Source organism: Oryctolagus cuniculus, chromosome 7, assembly GCF_051225735.1.
Source record: "Oryctolagus cuniculus isolate XC-2025 breed Fujian yellow rabbit chromosome 7, ASM5122573v1, whole genome shotgun sequence".
Classification (NCBI taxonomy): domain Eukaryota; kingdom Metazoa; phylum Chordata; class Mammalia; order Lagomorpha; family Leporidae; genus Oryctolagus; species Oryctolagus cuniculus.
The window spans coordinates 10,116,968-10,140,203 of NC_142873.1; the positions used below are offsets into that span (position 1 = coordinate 10,116,968).

Genomic DNA, 23,236 nt, shown 5'->3' on the forward strand with positions numbered 1-23,236 from the left:
ACTTGGGCCATCTTCTACTGCTTTCCCAGGCCACAGCAGAGAGCTGGATCGGAAGTGGAGCAGCCAGGTCTCGAACCGGCACCCACATGGGATGCTGGCGCTTCAGGCCAGGGCATTAACCCACTGCGCTCCATCACCGCCCTGGTGTATATTCTTTTGAGTTCATGTTTCATGGAGTTCTTTGAGCTTCTTGAATGTTTATATTTATCTCTAGCATCAAATTTGGAAAGTTTTCCACCATTAATTCTTTAAATATTTTCTTTATCCCTTTCTCTTTTTCCTTTTCTTCTGAAACTCCCACAAAGTATATGTTGATTTGCTTGAAAGTATTCCGTAAGTCCCAGTGATCACTGCACAGATCTCTGACATTGGGAGGATGGGGTCCTAAAGACTGTGCAGATTACTCCAGGAAAACGTGCACAGTTCCCTGCTGGATGTGAGAGAGGGTAACAGCTTCTGTGCTGAAAGCTGAAATAGACTAATTCCAGTTTACTCTTTGAGCATTCCCTGGAGATCTGACAGCTTCCGCAGATAAAAGTGAAGCCTTCAGATTTCCAAAATAGTTTCATTGGATAGAGTCCTGGTGCTTTCTACCCTGCCATCTTTTCATAGTACTCTTCTGCGCTTTAATTTTTGTGACACTGGACATGCCCGATTTTTCTTCCTGTCTTCTCTGCTGCTTTGTATTCCAAAGGATTCTCTCCTCGACCCAATTCTTACTTTCTGAGACATATAATTCTCCTCAAACATAGCAGTTTCAAATCACCTTTATACAGATGGTATCCAACTCTTTTTTTTTTTTTTTTTTGACTGGTAGAGTGGACAGTGAGAGAGAGAGAGACAGAGAGAAAGGTCTCCCTTTGCCGTTGGTTCACCCTCCAATGGCCGCCATGGCTGGTGCACTGCGGCCGGCGCACTGCGCTGATCCGACGGCAGGAGCCAGGTACTTATCCTGGTCTCCCATGGGGTGCTGGGCCCAAGGACCTGGGCCATCCTCCACTGCCCCCCAGGCCACAGCAGAGAGCTGGCCTGGAAGAGGGGCAACCGGGACAGAATCCGGCGCCCAGACCGGGAATAGAACCCAGTGTGCCGGCGCCTCAGGCAGAGGATTAGCCTATTGAGCCACGGTGCCGGCTGGTTTCCAGCTGTCAACTGCTAGTTCTGACTTGCCTTCCCAATTGTAGTTTTCTATTTTTAATCCATCTGCTGACCATCTCAGTTGTCCTGTGGATATCTGAGGTGGTCTGTCAATCCAGACTCCTTTGTTTTCTTTGGCCAAGATTTTTCTTTGTTTTTCCTGATTAATCATTACTAGTATCACTAAGCAGCTTTCTTTTACCAGGTGTCTTGGTCTGTTTGGATTTGGATAACAAACATGTCCTAGACTACATGGCTTATAAACAACAAAAATATATTTCTCATTATCTGGAGTTTGGGAAGTCCAAGATCAAGGTGCCAGTTGAAATAGCCTAAAAGAACCAAGATACCTGTGATGAAAACCTTGGAAATCCAGGGCAGGTGTTGCATTGCAACAGGTTAAGCTGCCGTATTGGAGTGCTGGTTCCAGGCCTGGATATTCTGTTTCTGATAATGTGCCTAGGAAGGCAGAAGATGATGAGCCAAGGACTTGGGTCCCTGCCGCCCATGTAGAGTCCAGATAAAATTCCTAGCTCCTGGCTTTGGCCTGCCCTACTTCTGTTGTGGGCATTTGTGTAAGTGAACCAGTGGATAGAAGATCTCCCTTTCAAATAAATGTATCTTGCAGATTGTTAATTTTCTTAGCTTATGGTTAGGTGTTTCTCTAATCTATTTTTCTTCTTGGTAATTCCCTTCTTTCCCATATTTTATGGTTTTTCTTAGTTTAGGCCTTTATTATGCTTTGATCATTCATTTTATTATTGAACACATTCTAATTTATTAGCTATTTTTAAAAAGATTTGTTTATGTATTTGAAAGAGTTACAGAGAGAGAGAGAGGGAGAGACAAAGAGATCTTCCATCTGCTGCTTCACTCCCCAAATGGCCATGATGGTTAAAGCTGTGTCAGAATGAAGCCCGGAACCAGGAGCCTCTTCTGGATCTCCCACATGGATGCAGGGACCCAGAGACTTGAGCCATCCTCTGCTGCCTTCCCAGGCACATTATCAGGGAGCTGGATCGGAAGTGGAGCTGCCAGGACTTGAACCGGCACCTATACAGGATGCTGGCACTGCAGGCTGTGGCTTAACCCACTGTGCCACAGAGCTATCCTGTATTAACTATTTTTTTTAAATATTTATTTATTTATTTGAAAGTCAGAGTTACACAGAGAGAGGAGAGGAGGGGAGGGGAGGGGAGGGGAGGGGAGGGGAGGTCTTCCATCTGCTGGTTCACTCCCCAGATGGCCGCAATGGCTGGAGCTGCGCCGATCCGAAGCCAGGAGTCAGGAGCTTCCTCCGGGTCTCCCACGTGGGTGCCAGGGGCCAAGGACCTGGGCTGTTTTCTACTCCTTTCCTTGGCCATAGCAGAATGATGAATCGGAAGAGGAGCAGCCGGGACTAGAACCGGTGCCCATATAGGATGCCGGTGCTTCAGGCCAGGGTGTTAACCCACTGCGCCATAGCCCCGGCCCCACTATTTTAAAAAATGATTTATTTACTTATTTGAAAGGCTGACTTATGGGCGGCAGGATTGGGGAGGTAGAGGTGGGGAAGGGTGGAAAGGTGTAGAGAGAGAGTAATACCTTCCATCTGCTTGGTTCACTTCTCAGATGACTGCAATGGTCTGGGCTAGGCTAGGTCGAAGCCAAGAGCCTGGAACTCTATTCAGGTCTCCCATGTAAGTGGCAGAGGCCCAAGTACTTGGGCCACCTTCTGCTGTTTTCCCAGGCATGTTAGCAAGAAGCTGGATGGGAAGTAGAACAGCTGGGACGGGAACCAGCATTCATATGAGATACCGGCATTTCAGGTGGTGGTTTAACTCGCTCACCACAATGCTAGCCCCTATTTATCTATTTTTCTCTTGTTTCAGTTAGCTTTGTTTCTTTGAAGCCTAACATAATACACAGAGTAGATATCCAATGATGTCTGAGTGAATAAAGCTTAATAATATTGTCGGTGATTATATTAAATCTGTAAATAATTATGGTGTGCCTCTTTTGTACAAGTATAAGCAAGGTGGGAAAAACCCTGCCCTTACAGTCAAATTGGGGAGGAAATAGTGACAAGATAAATAATTAAAACATAAGGTAGAAATATTAAATGCTATCACTGGTTTCAAATGGAGTATTACTGGATTTCAAACCAGAGAGCAATTATTTCAAGATGAAAGAATCTCAAGAAAGCATAATCCTTTAAATTTAAGATTTGGAAGTTAGATTTAAAAGATAGGGTATGGGAGGGAATTCCAGTTTGAGACAGCCGTTGTTAAAAGAGGCAGAGATGTAAAAGAAGTATTGAAGTTTTTATAAATAAGAAGTAATTCATTTTGGCTTGAGAAGTTAGGTTGTACAAATGAAAGGGATTTTCTCCAGTTTGGAAAATAAACCTAGAAAGGTAAATTGGATCATTTTGTGTTTAGAAGCTAGCATACTTTATTTTGAGGCCATGGAGAATCAGACTTGCTTTGACAGTATTGATTTTTTTTTTTTTTTTTTTTTTTTTTTTTACAGGCAGAGTGGACAGTGAGAGAGAGAGACAGAGAGAAAGGTCTTCCTTTGCCGTTGGTTCACCCTCCAATGGCTGCCACGGCCAGCGCACCCCGCTGATCCGAAGGCAGGAACCAGGTGCTTCTCCTGGTCTCCCATGGGGTGCAAGGCCCAAGCACTTGGGCCAACCTCCACTGCACTCCCTGGCCACAGCAGAGAGCTGGCCTGGAAGAGGGGCAACCGGGACAGAATCCGGAGCCCCGACCGGGACTAGAACCTGGTGTGCCGGTGCCACAAGGCGGAGGATTAGCCTGTTGAGCCGTGGCGCTGGCCAGACAGTATTGATTTCACAGCTGTTTGGTGGGTAAACTAGTTGAGTTTGTTGGAAAAAAAATAGAGGGAAAAGAATAGGAGAGAATGAGTGCAAAAGAAGTTATTGTAGTGGACTTGGCTAAACTAGATCTTATATAAATGCATGGTAGATAGAAGGAAAACATAAGAATGTTAACGCCACTAGTATAGGGCTTTTAATTTTTCTCATAATGTAGCCCAGGAGTCCAGAACAGTGCTTGCACGTAGGAGGTACCTAATTCATATTTGTTGAGTGAGTGAGGTGGTGACTGAGATTGGGAATGTTTCTGAAAAGCAGGCTTTGGGAAGAAAATTAAATGAATTTTGACATCTTGAGTTTGTGTTACCAGACATGTAGCCATGGATATACATCAAGATGTCCATATGGAAATAGCAAAAGCCTTATCAACAGATGTGAGAGTATGTTAGTGCATATTTATAAATACGATTATAGCCTGACATATTCCAAATTAGCTCCTCTTATTTTATAGATTATGTATATTTCATACATTAATATATATTTAAACAGTAAAAATTTAATGTAACATTATATTACATTAAAATTTAATGTAACAAATTCTGTATATTAAATTGCCTCTGCCTGAATACTTTGATTCCAAGAAAATTTTGAGTTACGTATAATGCTTCTAATGTAATATAGTCTTTGGATTACATATGTACAGAGTACAGTAGTTTATTTTTCTAAAAGATTTATTTTATTTATTTGAAAGTCAGAGATGCAGAGAAAGGGAGAGAAACAGAGAGAGAGGTCTCTATCTGCTGGCTCATTCCCCAAATGGCCACAACAGCCAGTGCTGGGCCAAGCTGAAGCCAGAAGCCAGGAGCTTCTTCCAGGTCTCCCACGTGGGTGCAAGGGCCCAAGCAGTTGGGCCATCTTCCACTGCTTTCCCAGGCCATTAACAGACAGCTGAATCATAACTGGAGCAGTGGGGGCTTTAACCAGCACCAATATGGGAGGCTGGTGCTGCAGACAGAGGCTTATTAGCCCACATGCCACAATGCTGGCCTCCAAAGAGTACATAAATTTTAAATGTAGTAGAACTTGTATAAGAGTTTTTATTGGTTTTACTGAAATTATTTTTGTCATCAAAAACAAAGGTAGACTAGTTTATTTCTATATAGGGATAGAAATGAAGATTATTTAGGATGTTGGTTATTTATTCAGTTACCTGAGAATGCTAGATGCTTTCTTTTGAGGTTTATTATTTGATTCATAGAAATGTTCCATGCATTTTAGTATCAGGAAATCATTACTGATTTCTTGATGATGAGACATAGAAACCTTGTCAGATGTAACTAACTTGCCCGTTATTCAGACTTCCCATTGTTTCTGGTGAAATAAATAAAAATAAAATGTAGAAAAGAAGTGGAAATTGAAAAAGAAATGAGAGTGAGGCTGGCGCCGCAGCTCACTTGGCTAATCCTCCACCTGTGGCGCCGGCTCCCCAGGTTCTAGTCCCGGTCGGGGCACTGGATTCTGTCCCGGTTGCTCTTCTTCCAGTCCAGCTCTCTGTTGTGGCCCGGGAAGGCAGTGGAGGATGGCCCAAGTGCTTGGGCCCTGCACCCGTGTGGGAGACCAGGAGGAAGCACCTGGCTCCTGGCTTTGGATTGGCGCAGCGCCGGCCGTAGCGGCCATTAGGGGAGTGAACCAACGGAAGGAAGACCTTTCTCTCTGTCTGTCTTTCTCTCACTGTCTATAACTCTGCCTGTCAAAAAAATAAAAATATAAAAATAAATAAAAAAAGAGATGAGAGTGTTTCTCAGGCACATAAAGTTCATATTTTTAAGACTGTAAATTTTATTTAAGGATTCCATTTAGAAAAGTTGTTTAGGTTAAACTGGCTAATGTAAATTTTATCCAGTTATGAACGTTGTTAATAATGATTATAACTAAAGATTTATGAGAGCAAATATTCTTTGCTCTTCCTCTTTAAATGCCTGTGTTTATGTTTTTGTCTATTAATCCAACAGATTGCAATGTACTGAATTTTTTTTAAAAGATTTATTTATTTATTTGAAAGTCAGAGTTACACAGAGGAGAGGCAGAGAGAGAGAGAGAGAAAGAGAGAATGTTTTCTATCTGTTGGTTCACTTCCCAGTTGGCTGTGCCAATCCAAAACCAGGAGCCAGGAGCTTCTTCTACGTCTCCCACACCAGTGCAGGGGCCCAAGGACTTGGGCCATCTTCTACTGCTTTCCCAGGCCATAGCAGAGAGCTGGATTGGAAGTAGAGCAGCCAGGACTCGAACTGGCCGCCATATAGGATGCCGGCACTGTAGGTGGCGGCTTTACCTGGTATGCCACAGTGCCAACCCTTGTACTGACTTTGAATGAATGTTGAAATGAATAAGGGTAACATAGGTTAGATATTGTATAGATGGTGATGGTCATATTTATAGTATGGTCTTAGGTGAATGGTTAGCTGTTTGGAAGTATGAGTTTTTCTAGCTTCTGACATCTTTTAAATGGTCTGTAAAACCCATCTCTGTTTTGGAAATGACTTAGAGATGATCTACTGTGGCTTACTAAAATTTAACAATGTAAGAGATTTTGGTATTCTAATCAAGAGCACATCTTTATTGTGAATTGTAACCTGGTTGTATATTTAAAAAAAATTTTTTTTTATTTTGAGAGGCAAAAAGGGATACTATCTCTTTCTTTCACACACACACACAGACATACATGCACACGCACATGCACACGCACACGCACACGCACACACACACACAGAGCTCCCATCTGCTGGCCCATTCCCCAAATGCCTGCAGTAGCTGGGACTGGGCCAGGTCAAAGCTAGAAGGAAGGAACACAATCCAGGTCTCCCATGTGAGTGGCAGAGAGACAACCACTTGCGCCATTGTCTGCTGCCTCTCAGTGTGCGGATTAGCAGACAGCTGGAATCTGGAGCAGAGCCAGGATTTGAAACCAGATACTCTGATACAGGACACAGACATCCTGACTTCTTAATCTCTAGTTCAAATGTCTGCCCTGAAGTATTCTTTTCAGATTGGCTAATTTAGTATAATTAAGAGACCTTGTTATTTAAAGTGTACTCTAACTGGGATCTGCTTATATTTGTGCTTTCTTAGGAGCCTGTAGTTTTCCAGTGAGAATTAAAGATACTGTGTATTTTCATCATCAGTCAGCTAGAAATAAAATAGGAGCATGTTCTAGATTATCAAGATGAACTTCCTGTAAACTGGTGATAATGCCAGGAGATTGCAGTACTCTATTTGTGCTTATTTGGTCTCGTTGGCCCCAGATAGAACTACAGTGCTTTGTGTTGAGTTAAATATGTGATGCATACTTGATGTAGTCTGGTAGAGGGCCAAATGTGGCTATAGCCCAATTTTTGATGTAAATTTTGTGGTAGTTCACATGCTATAAGCTAACATTTTTGGAGCATCTTCTCTGTTCTGTGTAGAGTTCTAAGTACTGTCATATATGATCATAATGAAAATTCATGTTAGAATTTATATTTTAAGGGATTTTAACCTCACAGTAGACTTTTAAGATAAGTGTGACCACAGTTCTTATTTTACAGAAGAGGGTCCTGAAGTACAGAGAAGTTAATTTTCTCAAGATTACACAGCTAGTAAGTGTTATAGTTGGTTTTCATGTATACTGTCCATGCCATAACTCCGACTTTGCTGTGCTGTGTTTGTGTAGAGACAAGTACTTGAAGAATTGCATCACATCATACCAGCACAAAGTGAGATAAGCATTCCAAGCTCAAAAGAATACGTATATTATCAGTCAACTCCATATTCTTGTTACAAGATCAGATTTTGTTTTGGCAAAATAGCGTTTTTTCCCCTGTCACGTTAGCCTATTATGTCCTATTGTCCTATTTATAGGACACCTATAAAATTTAAATTGAGCAATAAATGTCATTTATGGTAACTTTGAAATAAATATTATATTGTTGAAATATTCACAGAATTTAAAACTTGGCATCTAATGGATTATTATGGTTGGTTGAATAATACTGGCTTTGCTGTTATGTTTGGATTTAATTTTTAAGATTTTACTGTTAATGAGTTGTTTGAAGTTCTAGTTTTGTTCTAGTTTACATATATTTCCACAACATATCAAAAATAATTTGACATTCAGAAATTGTAGTAAAGATGCCAGTATAGTGAATTGTTTTCAGTTCTTTGGAAATGAAGTCTTCTGCAGTGTACATGAACATATTTTTATTTATTATACAAATTTAGAATTTTCTATAAAGTATTGGATTTCTTTCTAGTAAAGTAGTGTGAATTGAAAAGACTTCCTGAGTTTATTTTTTTGTTATTTGGATGTACTGCTATGAAACCAAGAAAGCGTGCTTGGTAATGCACAAAGGATCCATAGGTACTAATGTAGACATTACTTATTAGGGTTTTCTTTTCTTTTTTCTTTTTAATTGTTCCTGGTTGGGGGCTATTCTCTACACAGGCATAGAATGGGATCCTATTTATGGACTTCTCTAAAGACTAGTAATACCAAAACCCTGGAGGGTCTTAGAGGAAAACTAAGCAGTAAGAAGCTAAAGGAGTTGCCCATGATTTTGTTGAGATTTGTCTTGGTTTAAATGAAATCATGATTCAATTTTATAATCAGAATGAAGACTATCATCACTTTTCTCTTTATATAATTTTAATTCATTTTTTAAAAACTTAATTTGCTAAGCTTTCTTTTTGCAAATTTATTTTCATTGCCTGTCAGTGATTCTTCTCAGTGTGCTTTGTTAATCATCTTTAAAGTAATTTTCTTTAGAGAAAAAACCCTTTTGAATTCAAGAATGATTTATTGAGCTCCTATTATGTGCAGATCACTTTGCTGCCCATTGGGGTTTATTTGGTTCCTGATAATATTTAATTTTGATACACATTCTTATTATATCCCAAAGTAGAAAACTTCATTCAGTCATGTGTCTGATATTATTTACTCCCATAGTAGATTTAGTTCTGTAACTCACAGGACTCAGGATAGCATTATACTTAGTACTGCAGATTGATTACAAAGGAGCCCTCTTAGAAACAGCTGAATGGAAGAGATGTCTAGTGCAAAGCAAGAGGATGGGGCTGGCACAGGGCTTCCCTGACTGCTTCCAGCACCTCCGTGTGTTCAGCCTGGAAACTCTCCGAACCTTGATGCTTGAGGGTTCCTGTGGAGGCTTCATTACCTAGCACAACTGAGTAAGTCATTTCCATTGATGATCGCCTCCAGCCTGTCCCCCACTCCCGGATGTCTGGAGGTGGACTTACAGGTCCAGCCCTTTAATCACCTGGCACTTGTTTTTTCTGGTGATCAGGCCTTATCCTGAAACTATGTAGACTCCTTCCCCCACTTTCCCTACTGAACCCTCTCATTAGCATGAAACAGATAGTAAATTCCAAAAGTTTTAGGAGTTCTGTTGCCAGGAACCGAACCCAAAAACCAAATGTTTATTTTTTATTATATCCCAAATCTATTACTGTATTGCCCCAGAATCTACATATATAAATGGTGAATGTTAGTGAATGTTTTTGAATTTCAGCATATGTGATATTAAAATTTTCTATATGTATTTAATTTTCCTACAAACATTTGTAAAACATAGGCTAAAATGAACAAAAGTGTATTTAAAATTTTAATTTTTCCTTTTTCTTGATGTTAGATTTGTTTAGTCATGGGATTAGCTTATTGATCACTAAGCAAAGCAAATAATAGTAAAAATATCATTTACTAAGACTTGAATACTCTTTTTAAAAAAGTATGGGTTACTCTGGCTTCTAGTTTTTCACTTTTGATATTTATATGTTGAATGGCTGTAAGCTCATGGTTCTGGGAGAGGAGTGTGGGTTTTTTTTTGTTTTGTTTTGTTTTGTTTTGTTTTGTTTTGTTTTTTAAAGATTTATTGGGGCCGGTGCTGTGGTGTAGCAGGTAAAACCACCACCTGCAGTGCTGACATCCTATATGGGCACTGGTTCAAGTCCTGGCTGCTCCACTTCCGATCCAGCTCTCTGCTATGGCCTGGGAAAGCAGTGGAAGATGACCCAACTCCCTGGGCCCCTGCTCCTGCATGGGAGACTGGAAGAAGCTCCTGGCTTCGGATTGGCACAGCTCCGGCTGTTGTGACCATCTGGGGAGTGAACCAGCAGCTGGAAGATCTCTCTCTCTCTCTCTCTCCCTCTCTCTCTGTAACTCTGACTTTCAAATAAATAAATCTTTTTAAAAAATATTTATTTATTTAAATCATTTTTAAGATTTATTTATTTATTTGAGTCAGAGTTACACAGAGAGAGAAGGAGAGGCAGAGAGAGAGAGAGAGAGAGAGAGGTCTTCCATCCGCTGGTTCACTCTCCAATTGGCCATAATGGCCGGAGCTGTGCCAATCTTAAGCCAGGAGCCAGGAGCTTCCTCCAGGTGTCCCATGCGGATGCAGGGGCCCAAGGACTTCGCCACCCTCTGCTGCTTTCCCAGGCCATAGCAGAGAGCTGGATGGGAAGTAGAGCAGCTGGGACTCGAACTGGCGCCCATATGGGATGCCTGCACCTCAGGGGGGCAGCTTTACCCACTACGCCACAGTGTCAGCCCCAGATTTATTTATTTATTTGAAAAAGTTACAGAGAAAGAGAGAGAGATATCTTCCATCTGCTAGTTCACTTCCACTCCCCAAATGGCTGGTGGGCCAGGCCAAAGCCAGAAGCCTGGAAGTCCATTTGGGTTTCCTGCATGAGTGCAGGGGTCCAAGCAATTGGGCCATCTTCCACTGCTCTTCCGAGTGCGTTAGCAGGCAGCTGTATTGGAAGTGGAACAGCCAGGACACAAACCAGCACCAGTGTGGGATGCTGGCATTGAAGGTGGTGGTTTAACCTGCTCCAACTCTTGCCTGTGATAGATGTTTTGCCTCCCAGGGGATATTTATCTAATGGGTCTCTATAGGCCAGGAATCCTGCTAAAAATCCTGTATTGCAAATAACAGCACTCCCACCCTGTAACAAGGAATTATCTGGTTCCAAATGTCAGTTGTACTAAACTTGAAGAAACTTGTTGTGGGTCAGCTTGGGAATCACCACTGTTTAGATGATAACTGAAACTATGGGACTGGATAGTCACCTCAGCTTATGACCTACTCTTCAGCCCTGGAGCCTTAACTTAATCGACTCTAGTGGAATCAGGAAGGAAACCAGAGAGTTCTTATATAGCATGTGTGCAGGGGAAGCACACAGACAGCAATTTGAGCTGTGAACAGAAAAAAAGATACTTGGTTTAGCAAGGTGATTTTGTGAACAAAATCAGGCTCCCTGAAGAGTTAGGAGTCATCAGTTCCATAGGATTTGCATCTAGGAAAGTTAATATTTATTAAGTTTTGAGGAAGTTCTGGGAAGGGCATGCTTACTTGAAAGAAGGTGGGCACACATACCCACTAAGTATCATGTGTGTTACATGTGCTGCATACTCATTTGGAGGTGGAGATTCTCCATATTATATACAGGGATTTTGCCTTTTTATGTCAGAAAGGGGAAGTTGAAGATACAATTTCTGTTCTTGTGCAGAATTCTTAACCCAGCTTCAGTCAGGTTGGGCCCTAGGTTTCTTATCAAGGGAGTTCACCACAGGAATGTATCTTCAGCCAGTCGTCTGTGATTCGCTACCTGGGAAGAAAACTGGTTGATGTTAACTAGGATTTTTTTTTTTTAAGATTTATTTATTTATTTGAAAGAGTTACACAGAGAGAGGAGAGGCAGAGAGAGAAAGAGATAGAGAGAGAAAGAGAGTGAGGTCTTCCATCTGCTGGTTCACTTCCTGATTGGCTGCTACGGCTAGAGCTGCGCTGATCCAAAGCCAGGAGCTTCTTCCGGGTTTCCCACGTGGGTGCAGGGACCCAACGACTTGGGCCATCTTCTACTGCTTTCCCAGGCCATAGCAGAGAGCTGGGTCGGAATAAGAGCATCTGGGACTCAAATTGGTGCCCATATGGGATGCCGGCACTGCAGGCGGCTTTACCCGCTACACTGCAGCGCCAACCCTGTTAACTAGGATTAAAATGGGTTGAGGAGGGGCCAGCTCTGTGGCGCAGTGGGTTAAAGCCCCAGCCTGCAGTGCCGGCATCCCATATGGGCGCTTGTTCTAGTCCTGGCTGCTCCTCTTCTGATCCAGCTCTCTGCTGTGGTCTGGGATAGCAGTGGAAAATGGCCCAAGTCCTTGGGCCCCTGCACCCATGTGGGAGACCCAGAAGAAGCTCCTGGCTTCGGATCGGTGCAGCTCTGGCTGTTGCAGCCATCTGGGGAGTGAACCAGCAGATGAAAGACCTCTCTCTCTCTCTGTCTCTACCTCTGTCTGTAACTCTTTCAAATAAATAAAATAAATCTTTAAAAAAAAAAATGGGTTGCAGAGCAGTGAGTAGTTAAGACATCTACATCCCACATTCAGAGAGCCTTGCATTCAATTCCCACCTCCAACTTCTTGCCAGTGCATTTCCTGGGAGGCAACAGTGATGGCTCAAGTGGTTAGGTTCCTGCACCTATGTGATGAAGCTAGATTGTATTTCTGGCTCCAGGCTTCTGACTTCTGTGCCCAGCCCAGCCCTGGCTGTTGCTGTCATTTTGTGTGAGTCAGTGAGTGGAAGCCTGTTCTCTCTCTCTTTGCCTCTTAAATACATAGGTTGAATCCTTTTCTTTAGGAGATTGGGGTGTTATTTTTATTGATATGGAGAATTTTTCTCATCCTGTCTCCAACTGCTTACTGATGATCAGACTCCAACAATCCAAATGGCCTAAATATGTGTTGTTAGCTAATCTGTATGGGTTAGGTGAGGGAGAAATAAAAATTTGGATTCTTTTTCATCTTAAACTCTTACGCTTTCCAGATGTCTGTTGAGAAGTACAGATAGAGTAACCCTAATCTGAAAATCTAAAATCCACAGTACTTCTACATGACGATCATCATGATGTTTTAGATTTCGGGACATCTGGATTTTGGATTTTTACTTTAGGGTTGTTCAGCTGTTAAAGTCTGAAAATATACTAAAAATCTGAAAAACTCAAATGTGAAACACTTTCTAAGCAAATTGAATGAGGTATAACTCAACCTGTGTTTGTATTCAAGATGAAAAAGAGTTTTAGAACTTGCTTGCACAGTGTGAAAGTACATAACACTACAGAAACTATATACACCTACAAATAATTAAGATGATGAATTTTATGTTATCTATATGTCACTATAATGGTAAACTATACTTAAATCATATATTCATTTCTTCATTTTTTTAAATGCAGGAGTCTGTTACAGGATTATACTTCCAAAAAGTTCATGGAAAATGCATATTATGACGAAACTATGCATGGCTCTCAATTTTTTTGCATTAAAATGAATTTATCTTCAATTTCATTTTCTGTGAACTTTTTTTTTTTTTTTTTTTTGACAGGCAGAGTGGACAGTGAGAGAGAGAGACAGAGAGAGAAAGGTCTTCCTTTGCCGTTGGTTCACCCTCCAATGGCCGCCGCCACAGCCGGCGCACCGCGCTGATCCGATGGCAGGAGCCAGGATCCAGGTGCTTTTCCTGGTCTCCCATGGGGTGCATGGCCCAAGCACCTGGGCCATCCTCCACTGCACTCCCTGGCCATAGCAGAGAGCTGGCCTGGAAGAGGGGCAGCCGGGACAGAATCCGGCGCCCCAACTGGGACTAGAACCCGGTGTGCCGGCGCCGCAAGGTGGAGGATTAGCCTATTGAGCCACGGCGCCGGCTCATTTTCTGTGAACTTTTAAAAGTGCTGTTGAATTTCTCTAGAACTTTGTTCTCATTTTCTTGCACCATTTTTTCCTAGTCAAGAGTTTATGCTATCTCATCCTTATCCACGTGACCTTTACTTTTTAAAGTATACAAATTACCCCCCCCATTTAAAAATTTTATAATTTATTTTTATTTATTTGAAAGAGAGTTATCCTCTCTTCTGACTCATTCCTTAAAGGCCTGCAGGAGCCTGGGCTGGGCCAGGCTGAAACTAGGAGCCCAGAACTCTATCTGAGCCTGTCGTATGGGTGGCAGGGACCCAACTGCCAGAGCTGTCACCTTCTGCCTCCCAAAGGTGCATATTATCAGGAGGCTGGATTGAAAGCAGAGTGGGTATCAAACCAGGCACTTGTATATGGGTTGTGTGTGTCCCCAGTAGCTGCTTAACCACTGTGCCAACTAACTGCCCTATAGCTTCCATCTTAGATAGTGCTGGACTGATGTGAAAGTATATTTGGATTTTAGCTTCTTAAAACTAAAGTATTTAATTAAATTTTCAATGCAGGATGCAATATGTAGTCTTTGGATATTAAAATGGAATTTTTTAGCTTCAAATGCCATCAATATAAAGTTTACTTAGGATTATATGTATTGCTTTTCTCTTTCTAAATAGGCTTTCAAGGATATGCTGTATTCAGCTCAGGACCAGGCACCTTCTGTGGAAGGTAAGATGAATCAACTCCCAAGTTCAGTCACAGAAAACCACTTTTTAAGGAAAGATTTTAAACTACGAAGTATAAAACTATTATGAACACCTGCCATATTATATGGGTCTTTCTTGTTTTTGATAATATGTTACATGAGGGCTAGCACTGTGCCATAGTGGATAATATGTATTACAATTATTTTATATATATATATATATTTTTTTTTTTTTTGACAGGCAGAGTTAGACAGTGCAAGAGAGACAGAGAGAAAGGTCTTCCTTCCATTGGTTCACCCCCCAAATGGCTGCTACGGCCGGCGCTGCGCCGATCCGAAGCCAGGAGCCAGGTGCTTCCTCCTGGTCTCCCATGCGGGTACAGGGGCCCAAGCACTTGGGCCATCCTCCACTGCCTTCCTGGGCCACAGCAGAGAGCTGGACTGGAGGAGGAGCAACCAGGACAGAATCTGACACCCCGACCGGGACTAGAACCCGAGGTGCTGGTGCCGCAGGCAGAGGACTAACCTAGTGAGCCGCGGTGCCGGCCTCTATATATGCATACATACATACATATATATATAAAGACTTTTTTTTCTCTTAAGATTTATTTATTTATTTGAAAGTCAGAGTTACACATAGAGAGGAGGAAAGGCAGAGAGAGAGAGAGAGAGAGAGAGAGAGAGAGATCCATCCATCTTCCATCCAATAGTTCATTCCCCAACTGGCCACAACGGCCAGAGCTGCGCCAATTCAGAGCCAGGAGCCAGGAGCTTCTTCTGGGTCTCCCACACTGGTGCAGGGGCTTCTCCTGCTTTCCCAGGCCACAGCAGAGAGCTGGATTGGAAGAGAAGCAGCCGGAACTAGAACTGGTGCCCATATGGGATGCTCCAGGCCAGGGCATTAACCCGCTGTGCCACAGTGCCGGCCCCAATTATTTTATATTTTAACTCATAGTTTTCTTTTGTCTAGCTTGCATTTACCTATAATAAATCTTTTATTATGTGTTAATGCCACTTGAAGACTGTGAATCACACATATTGATGCAGTCAGATTTCTTTCTGTGACTTGCTTTCTTCCTCTGATGTATTTTTATTTTCTCCTTTCCTTCCTTTCTTAACATAGCTTTTCCTTTCTATTGATGTCATTTCTTTAGAATTCAGTGGAGCATGTTTGTGTGTGTGTGGGCATGTGTGTGCACCATCTAAGAATGTTTATGTATGCATGCGCACAGTTTGACCATCTTAAAACAATGACCTGGGGGCAGTTGTTATCTCTTCAATTATCTTTATTGATCTTACCTTTTCTGTTATCTCAGCTTCTGCTCACTAGCTCCTTCTTTACCAGTTATTCTTGAGGGAGTATTGCCTCTGAGGCTGGATGTTCTTTTAAAATTCTGCATCAGATATTTTCAGGGGAGATGAATGTGAAAAAGTGTACATCAAATGTATTTTAGATTTTTATTTGAGTAATAACTTTATGCGCTATCAAACTAGTAGTTTTTGAAATCATTGTAGTGACAAGCTATAAGAGGCTTATTTTTAAGACATACAAGATATGTCTAAGTTGTTTAATAAAACTGTAGACCTATACTTAAAAATATTATGTCTTCAGTGACATAGAAATATATGTCTTCCAGGGCTGGCATTGTAGTGCAGTGGGTTAAGCCGCTGCTTGCCACATTAGCATCCCATATCAGAGCTCTGGTTCAAGTCCTAGCTACTCTGCTTCCCATCCAGCTTTCTTGTAATGGCTCTAAGAAGGCAGTGGATGATGACCCAGGTACTTGAGCCCTGTAACCCAGATGGGAGACAGGGTGGAGTTCCTGGCTCCTGGCTTCAGCATGGTCTAGTCCTGGCTGCTGTGGCTGTTGGGAAGCGAATTGGTGGATGGAAAATCTTTCATGTTGTCTCTTCCTCTGTTGCTCTGCCTTTCAAGTAAATAAATCTTTAAAAAAACTAAAAGAAATATACAACTTCCATCAAACCATTTTGAATTAAAAATGTGATTTTTACTAACATAAAATCTTTCCCCTTACCACTTTAAACCAGGTTATTGGTATTTACATATTAACTTTATAATGTATTGCTGAATTTTGTACTATGCTATATTTAATTCTCTGCTGTTCAGTGTGAGACACATAAGATTTATCAAAATACTTTGTTCTTTATTGGGTTATCTCTTATTTTATGTGCCCTAAAGAATACTTCCTTTAAGAATATAAGAAAAATGAAATTACATGGTAGTTAAATTGATTCCTTGCCCTTCATAAGTTGCTTTACTATTGGTTCTTTTAATTTTATTCTCAAGGTAGGGCTACTTATCTCTGTTATTGTTATTTTTAAAGTCTTATCATCTGGTTTGTAAACAAAATGCCCTCTGTTGAAACTTATGATGATATTTATTCATCCCCTCCATGCTGGAGCATGTTCCAAATAATTTTTTCATTTACTTTCTGTTCTTATTAGAGAAAAACTGAATTCTGGGAATGTATCTTCAAAATGACAGCTATTTATAGTTAAGAATTTTCTTTATCTCTTTGCTTAGAGGCATTAACTTCTTTGAACCCTGTGATAGAGTGAGTTTTATAGGTTGATTATGTAGGAGCTTCTGCTGCTTTCATAAGGGATGATTCTGTACTTGTTTTTTCTTTTTACTTTCATGAAAAACATACCATAAAGCCATGTGGCTTTTATTCTTTTTAACATGAGTTTTACCTTTTTGAAGCAATAGACAATTGAAAGTATTGGAAAATGTTTAAGGGAATGTGCTGTATAATATTGGGGTTAGGAAAAGTTACTAAAAAACCTAATTGTTTTCTCATTTGTTTTGTGATTTTATATTAATATCTTCTGAATGGTATTACATTAAAGTGATAATTTCTGTATTTTATCTTTGTTTACCAGTTTATATTTCTAGACTTTTGTTTAGCATTTATTTTAAAATAATAGAACACATGCAGATTTATCCAAATCTAAGATAGGATGATGTTAAACTTTTAACACTTAAAACATTTCATGCTAGTTAAGTTTCTTTTCATTTTAAAAATCAAGTATACCATAAATTAGTGGTTCTTGGATCTGCCTCCCATTTAACTCAACAACTCAGCTCACCTATAAGTCTGTAATCTTTAAGATGTTTTATGTTTTAATATTAGTTTAATCTCTGGAATTCCATTTTATCACATAGTGCATTGGTCATTCTGATTGTCACTGTTGAGTCATACTTTAAATTGGTCTTAGGTCACACAAATCTAAAATGACATTTAGGCAAAATGATCTTTAAATGTCCCTTTGAAGTAGATGCCAGTGATTTTTTAATTCTGTGACCTAGGTTAACTGTCAAGGTTCTCATGTTTTTCCATCAGAAATAAATGGTAGAGGAGGCCTTCACCATGGCGTAGTAGGTTAAGCCTCTGCCTGCCATGCTGATTCGTGTTCTGGCTGCTACTCTTCTGATCCAGCTCTCTGCTAGTGGCCTGGGGAAGCAGCAGATGATGGCCAAAGTCCTTGGGCCCCTGTGCCCACATGGGAGACCCAGAAGAAGCTCCTGGCTCCTGGCTTTGGATTGGCCCAGTTTGGCCTCTGTAGCTGTTTGAGGAGTAAACCTGTGGATGGAAGACCTCTCTCTCTCTCTCTCTCTCACTCACTCTCACTCTCACCTCTCACTCTCACCTCTCACCTCTCACTCTCACTCTCACTCTTTCTCTCTGTCTGTAACTCTGCCTCTCAAATAAATAAATAAATCTTTATAAATAAATAAATAAATGGTAGAAATATTTCTTTCTTTCTTTCTTTCTTTCTTTCTTTCTTTCTTTCTTTCTTTCTTTCTTTCTTTCTTTCTTTCTTTCTTTCTTTCTTTCTTTCTTTCTTTCTTTCTTTCTTTCTTTCTTTCTTACAGGCAGAGTGGGCAGTGAGAGAGAGAGACAGAGAGAAAGGTCTTCCTTTGCCGTTGGTTCACCCTCCAATGACCGCCGCGGCCGGCATACCATGCTGATCCGATGGCAGGAGCCAGGATCCAGGTGCTTTTCCTGGTCTCCCATGGGGTGCATGGCCCAAGCACTTGGGCCATCCTCCACTGCACTCCCTGGCCACAGCAGAGAGCTGGCTTGGAAGAGGGGCAACTGGGACAGAATCCGGCACCCCGACCGGGACTAGAACCTGGTGTGCCGGCGCCGCAAGGTGGAGGATTAGCCCAGTGAGCCGCGGCGCTGGCCAGAAATATTTCTAAATAAAAGGCACTATATTAAAAAATGGTAAAATGAAGTTTTAAGCTTCCCTTGAAATTAATTCACAACTAAAAAGTGAAATTGGCTAATTAATTATAGTGTATAAATAATATATATCTAATTTCAGAAGTATCCTGGGAAAAGAGGACAGGTAAGTTTCTCAAAAAAACAACACTAAAAAAAAATCCACCCACAAACCAATTAACTTTTACCTAGGTAGAATTATTCCGTTAAACATTCAGCTCCCGCATTATGGGGGAGTGGATTAAGATGGCAGAGTAAGGAGGGAGCTTGCTGCTGGAGTCAAAAGAAGAAAGAGTGCAATCTCAGGGAAGAGTTAGGGAGGAAAAAGTGGAGGAAACTCGAAGGAGGAACACAGTGGACCTACATGGAGGGCAATCATGTGTACAGCTTTCGTATCCACCTGCTGAGAGTCTTGGCACCAGCGTTGGAGAGCAAGGTGAGACCAGACTGCAGCCGGCCAAGCCACTGGTGAAAAAGCTGCAGGGGGAGCCTAGAGGGAATCTGGCTTGGATCCCTGCGGGGGACAGTGTACCCACTAGACTAGAGTATAAAAAACAAAGGGTTTTCATATTTTCTCTCTCTCCAGTTATCCTGCAAAGGAGTCCTGTAACAAGCTGACAGAGAGCAGGTGCCATTTTGGACATATGTAACAGATGTGCTAGCTTGTGTCTGCAACTAGCTAAGTGTAGACTCCTGAGTCTGGTAGGGAGAACAGACAAAGGGCTGGGTGCTCGTGAGTGTGGGAGGCTTGTGTGCCAGGACTGTGAAAACACACTGAGGCTGTGTGGGAGGACTCAGAGTGTGGCTGGGACACTGTGGGAGGCTCCACAGGATCAGGACTCCTGGGTTACCTGGCAAGAGACATTGCTGGGGTTAATCAAAACAATTGAAAGAGAAGAAATTTCCCAAATTCTTTCTATAAAGCCAGCATCACCTTAATTCCTAGACCTGAAAAATATACAACAGAGAAAGAGGACTGCAGACCACTTTCCCTGATGAACATAGATATAAAAATCCTGAACAGAATTCTGGCCAATCAAATCCAGCAATACATCAGAAAGATCATTCACCTGGACCACGTGGGATTTATCCCTAGTATGCCAGGATGATTCCACAGTCACAAGTCAATCAATGTGATACATCACATTAACAAACTGAAGAACAAAAACCATATGATTATCTCAGTGGATGCAGAGTAAGCATTTGATAAAATACAACACCCTTTCATGATGAAAACTCTTAAGCAACTGGTTTTAGAAGGAACATTCCTCAACAAAATCAAGGCAATTTATATGACAAACCCATGGCCAGCATGCTATTGAATGGGCAAAAGTTGGAAGCATTCCCATTGAGATTTGGAACCAGACAAGGATGCCCACCCTTGCCTTTGCTATTCAGTATAGTCCTGGAAGTTTTTGCTGGAGCCGTTAGAGAAGAAAAAGAAATAAAAGGGATTTGAATTGGCAATGAGGAAGTCAAAGTATCTCTAATTGCAGATGACTTGATTCTATATATAGGGGATCTATAAAACTCCACAAAGAGACTATTGGAACTCACAGAAGAGTTTGGTAAAAGAAGCAGGATATAAAATCAATACACAAAAATCAACAGCCTTTGTATACGCAGTCAATGCAATGGCTGAAAAAGAACTTCTAAGATCAATCTCATTCACAATAGCTACAAAAAAAAATCAGATAGCTTGGAAGAAATTTAACCAAGGATGTCAAAGATCTCTACAATGAGAATTAAAAACGTTAAAGAAAGAAATAGAAGAAGATACAAAAAAAAAAAAAAAGGAAAATTTTTCCATGTTCATGGATTGGAAGAATCAATATCATCAAAATGTCTGTTCTTCTGAAAGCAGTCTACTGATTCAGTGTGATACCAATCAAAATACCAAAGACCTTCTTCTCAGATCTAGCAAAAATGATGCTGAAATTCATATGGAGGCACAGGAGACCTTGAATAGCTAAAGCAATCTTATACAACAAAAACAAAGCTGGAGGCATCACAATACCAGATTTCAAGCCATGGTACAAGGCAGTTATAATCAAAACATCCTGGTTCTGGTACAAAAACGGATGGATAGACCAATGGAACAGAACAGAGACAGCAGAAATCAGTCTACACATCTACAAGCAACTGTATTTGACCATGAAGCTAAAACTAATTCCTGGAGCAGTCTCTTTAAAAACTAGTGGTGAGAAAACTGGATTTCCACATGCAGGAGTATGAAGCAGGACCCCTACCTTACACCTTACAGAAAAATCCACTCAACATGGATTAAAGACCTAAATCTATGATCTGATACCTTCAAATTACTAGAGAACATTGGGGTAACCTTGCAAGACATTGGCACAGCAAAATGTTCTTGGAGAAGAACCCAGAGGCACAGGCAGTCAAAGCCAAAATCAACAGATGGAATTACATCAAATTGAGAAGCTTCTGTACTGCAAAAGAAGCCCTCAGGAAAATGAAGAGGCAGCCAACCAAGTGAGAGAAATTATTTGCAACTGATAAAGGATTAATAACCAGAATATAAAAAGAGACCAAGAATCTCAACAACAACAAAACAAACAACCAGTTAAGAGATGGGCAAAGGACTTAAACAGACATTTTTCAAAAGGAAATACAAATGGCCAAGAGGTACAAAAAAAAAAAAATGTTCACGATCACTAGCCATCAGGGAGTTACAAATCAAAACCACAATGAGATTTCACCTCACCCCAGTTAGAATGGCTTTCATACAGAAATCAATAAACAACAAATGCTGGCGAGGATGTGGGGAAAAAGATATTCTAATCCACTGTTGGTGGGAATGATAAACTGGTAAAATCACTATGGAAAAACAGTTTGGAGATACCTCAGAAGTCTGAATATAGACCTACCACATGACCCAGCCATCCCATCTTAGGAATTCACTCAAGGGAAATGAAATCAGCAAATAAAACAGTTATCTGCACCCCCATGTTTATTGCTACTCAATTCACAATAGCTAAGACATGGAATTAACCTAAATGCCTGTCAGCAGAAGACTGAATAAAGAAATTATGGGATATGTACTCTATGGAATACTACACAACCATAAAAAAAGAAATCCAGTCATTTTCAAGAAAATGGATGAATCTGGAAAACATACTTAGTGAAATAAGCCAGTCCAAAGGGACAAATATCATGTGTTCTCCCTGATCTGTGATAACTATAGAGCGCCTAAAAGGAAATCTGTAGAAGTGAAATTGACACTTTGAGAAGCAATGACTTGAACAGCCCTTGTCTTGCCTGTTGAGGAACAGTTTTTCTTTTTCTTTTCTTAATGGAGAATGAGATTGGGACTGGGAGAGAGGGGAAGAGGTGGGGTGGGAGTGGGGTTGGGACGAATCACTATATTCCTGAAGTTGTACTTATGAAATTTGTACTCATTAAATAAATGGTTTCTTTGGGGAAAAATAAATTAAAAAAAATAATAAAGCATGCAGCTCCTGCAAATGGACACCTTTGGAGGCAGCAGATGATGGTTCAAGTGCTTGGGCCTCTTCCGCCCATGTGGGTTACCCAGGTGGAGCTCCTGGTTCCTGACTTGGGCCTGGCCCTATCCCCTGACTTTTGCAGGCATTTGGGGAGTGAACCAAATGCCACATATGTTGGTTTTAAATTTTAAGATTTTTTTTTTAAAGAAGTATTTATTTGCAGGATGAGAGAGAGAGAGCGAGCGAGCCAGAGAAGCTTTCCTTCCACTGATACACTCTCCAAATGAGTACAAACAGCCAGGTCTGGGATTCTCTCTTACCAGAAGACTAGAACTCCAACTGGGTCTCCCATGTGGGTGGCAGAGGTCCAGAGAATCCATTTCAAGAGTGTGAAATTTGAAGAAGACACTTATTTTAGCATGATGCATGATTTTAGCATGATGCAGCCATTTGAGTAGTGAACCAGTGGCTAGAATATCGATCTCTCTTTCTCTGTGTGCTTTTGCCTCTCTGTAACACTGCCTTTCAAACAAATAAATAAATACCTCTAGGTAATCTGAGTGTAAACAAAAAACTTCTCCTTTATAGTAATAAAATAATCAACTTATTAATGATCTTAAGAACTCTGTAAACTTACTGGCTATCCAATGATGAACAGAAAATTAAACATAAGTGTTTTGCTTCAGTGGGTTCAACCACCACTTGGTACATCAGCATCCCATGTCAGGAGTGCATGGTTTAAGTCCAGGTACCTCTGTTTCTGATCTAGCTTCCTGCAAATGTACACCCTGGGAGGCATTACATGGTGGCTCAAATAACTGGGTCCCTGCCACCCATGTGGTTAATCCAGATTGAATTTTGGACTCTTGGTGATGTGGGTAATACATGTTAATTTCCAATCCAGGTTTTTGTTTCCCACAGAGATAAAAAATTGTAAGCAGAGACTTATATCCTGTGCAGATAGGAACAGAATTATTTAACAGTGAAGGAATTAACATGGGCCACCCCACACAGAGAAATATCTGACATGAGTGGGCCAAATTGTTACCGATGAACAGGAGAGAGAGAAAGAGGGAGAGAGAGAGAGGAAAGAACCCCGAGATTAGTACCTTTAAGTGA

The 23,236-nt window shown here is 41.0% G+C and overlaps 1 protein-coding gene across 2 annotated transcripts in view; it reads left to right on the forward strand.

Annotated features, from left to right (window-relative positions):
• XPR1 (xenotropic and polytropic retrovirus receptor 1) overlaps positions 1-23,236 on the forward strand; it is a 226,748-nt gene that overhangs the window by 28,279 nt on the left and 175,233 nt on the right. Inside the window, exon 2 of one of the 2 annotated variants that reach the window (XM_051857042.3) lies at positions 14,372-14,423. The exons of the other annotated variant lie outside the window; for it this stretch is intronic. Within the exon in view, the coding sequence (XP_051713002.2) occupies positions 14,372-14,423 (52 nt within the window). The remainder of the gene's footprint in view (positions 1-14,371; positions 14,424-23,236) is intronic. 2 annotated transcript variants of the gene reach the window in all.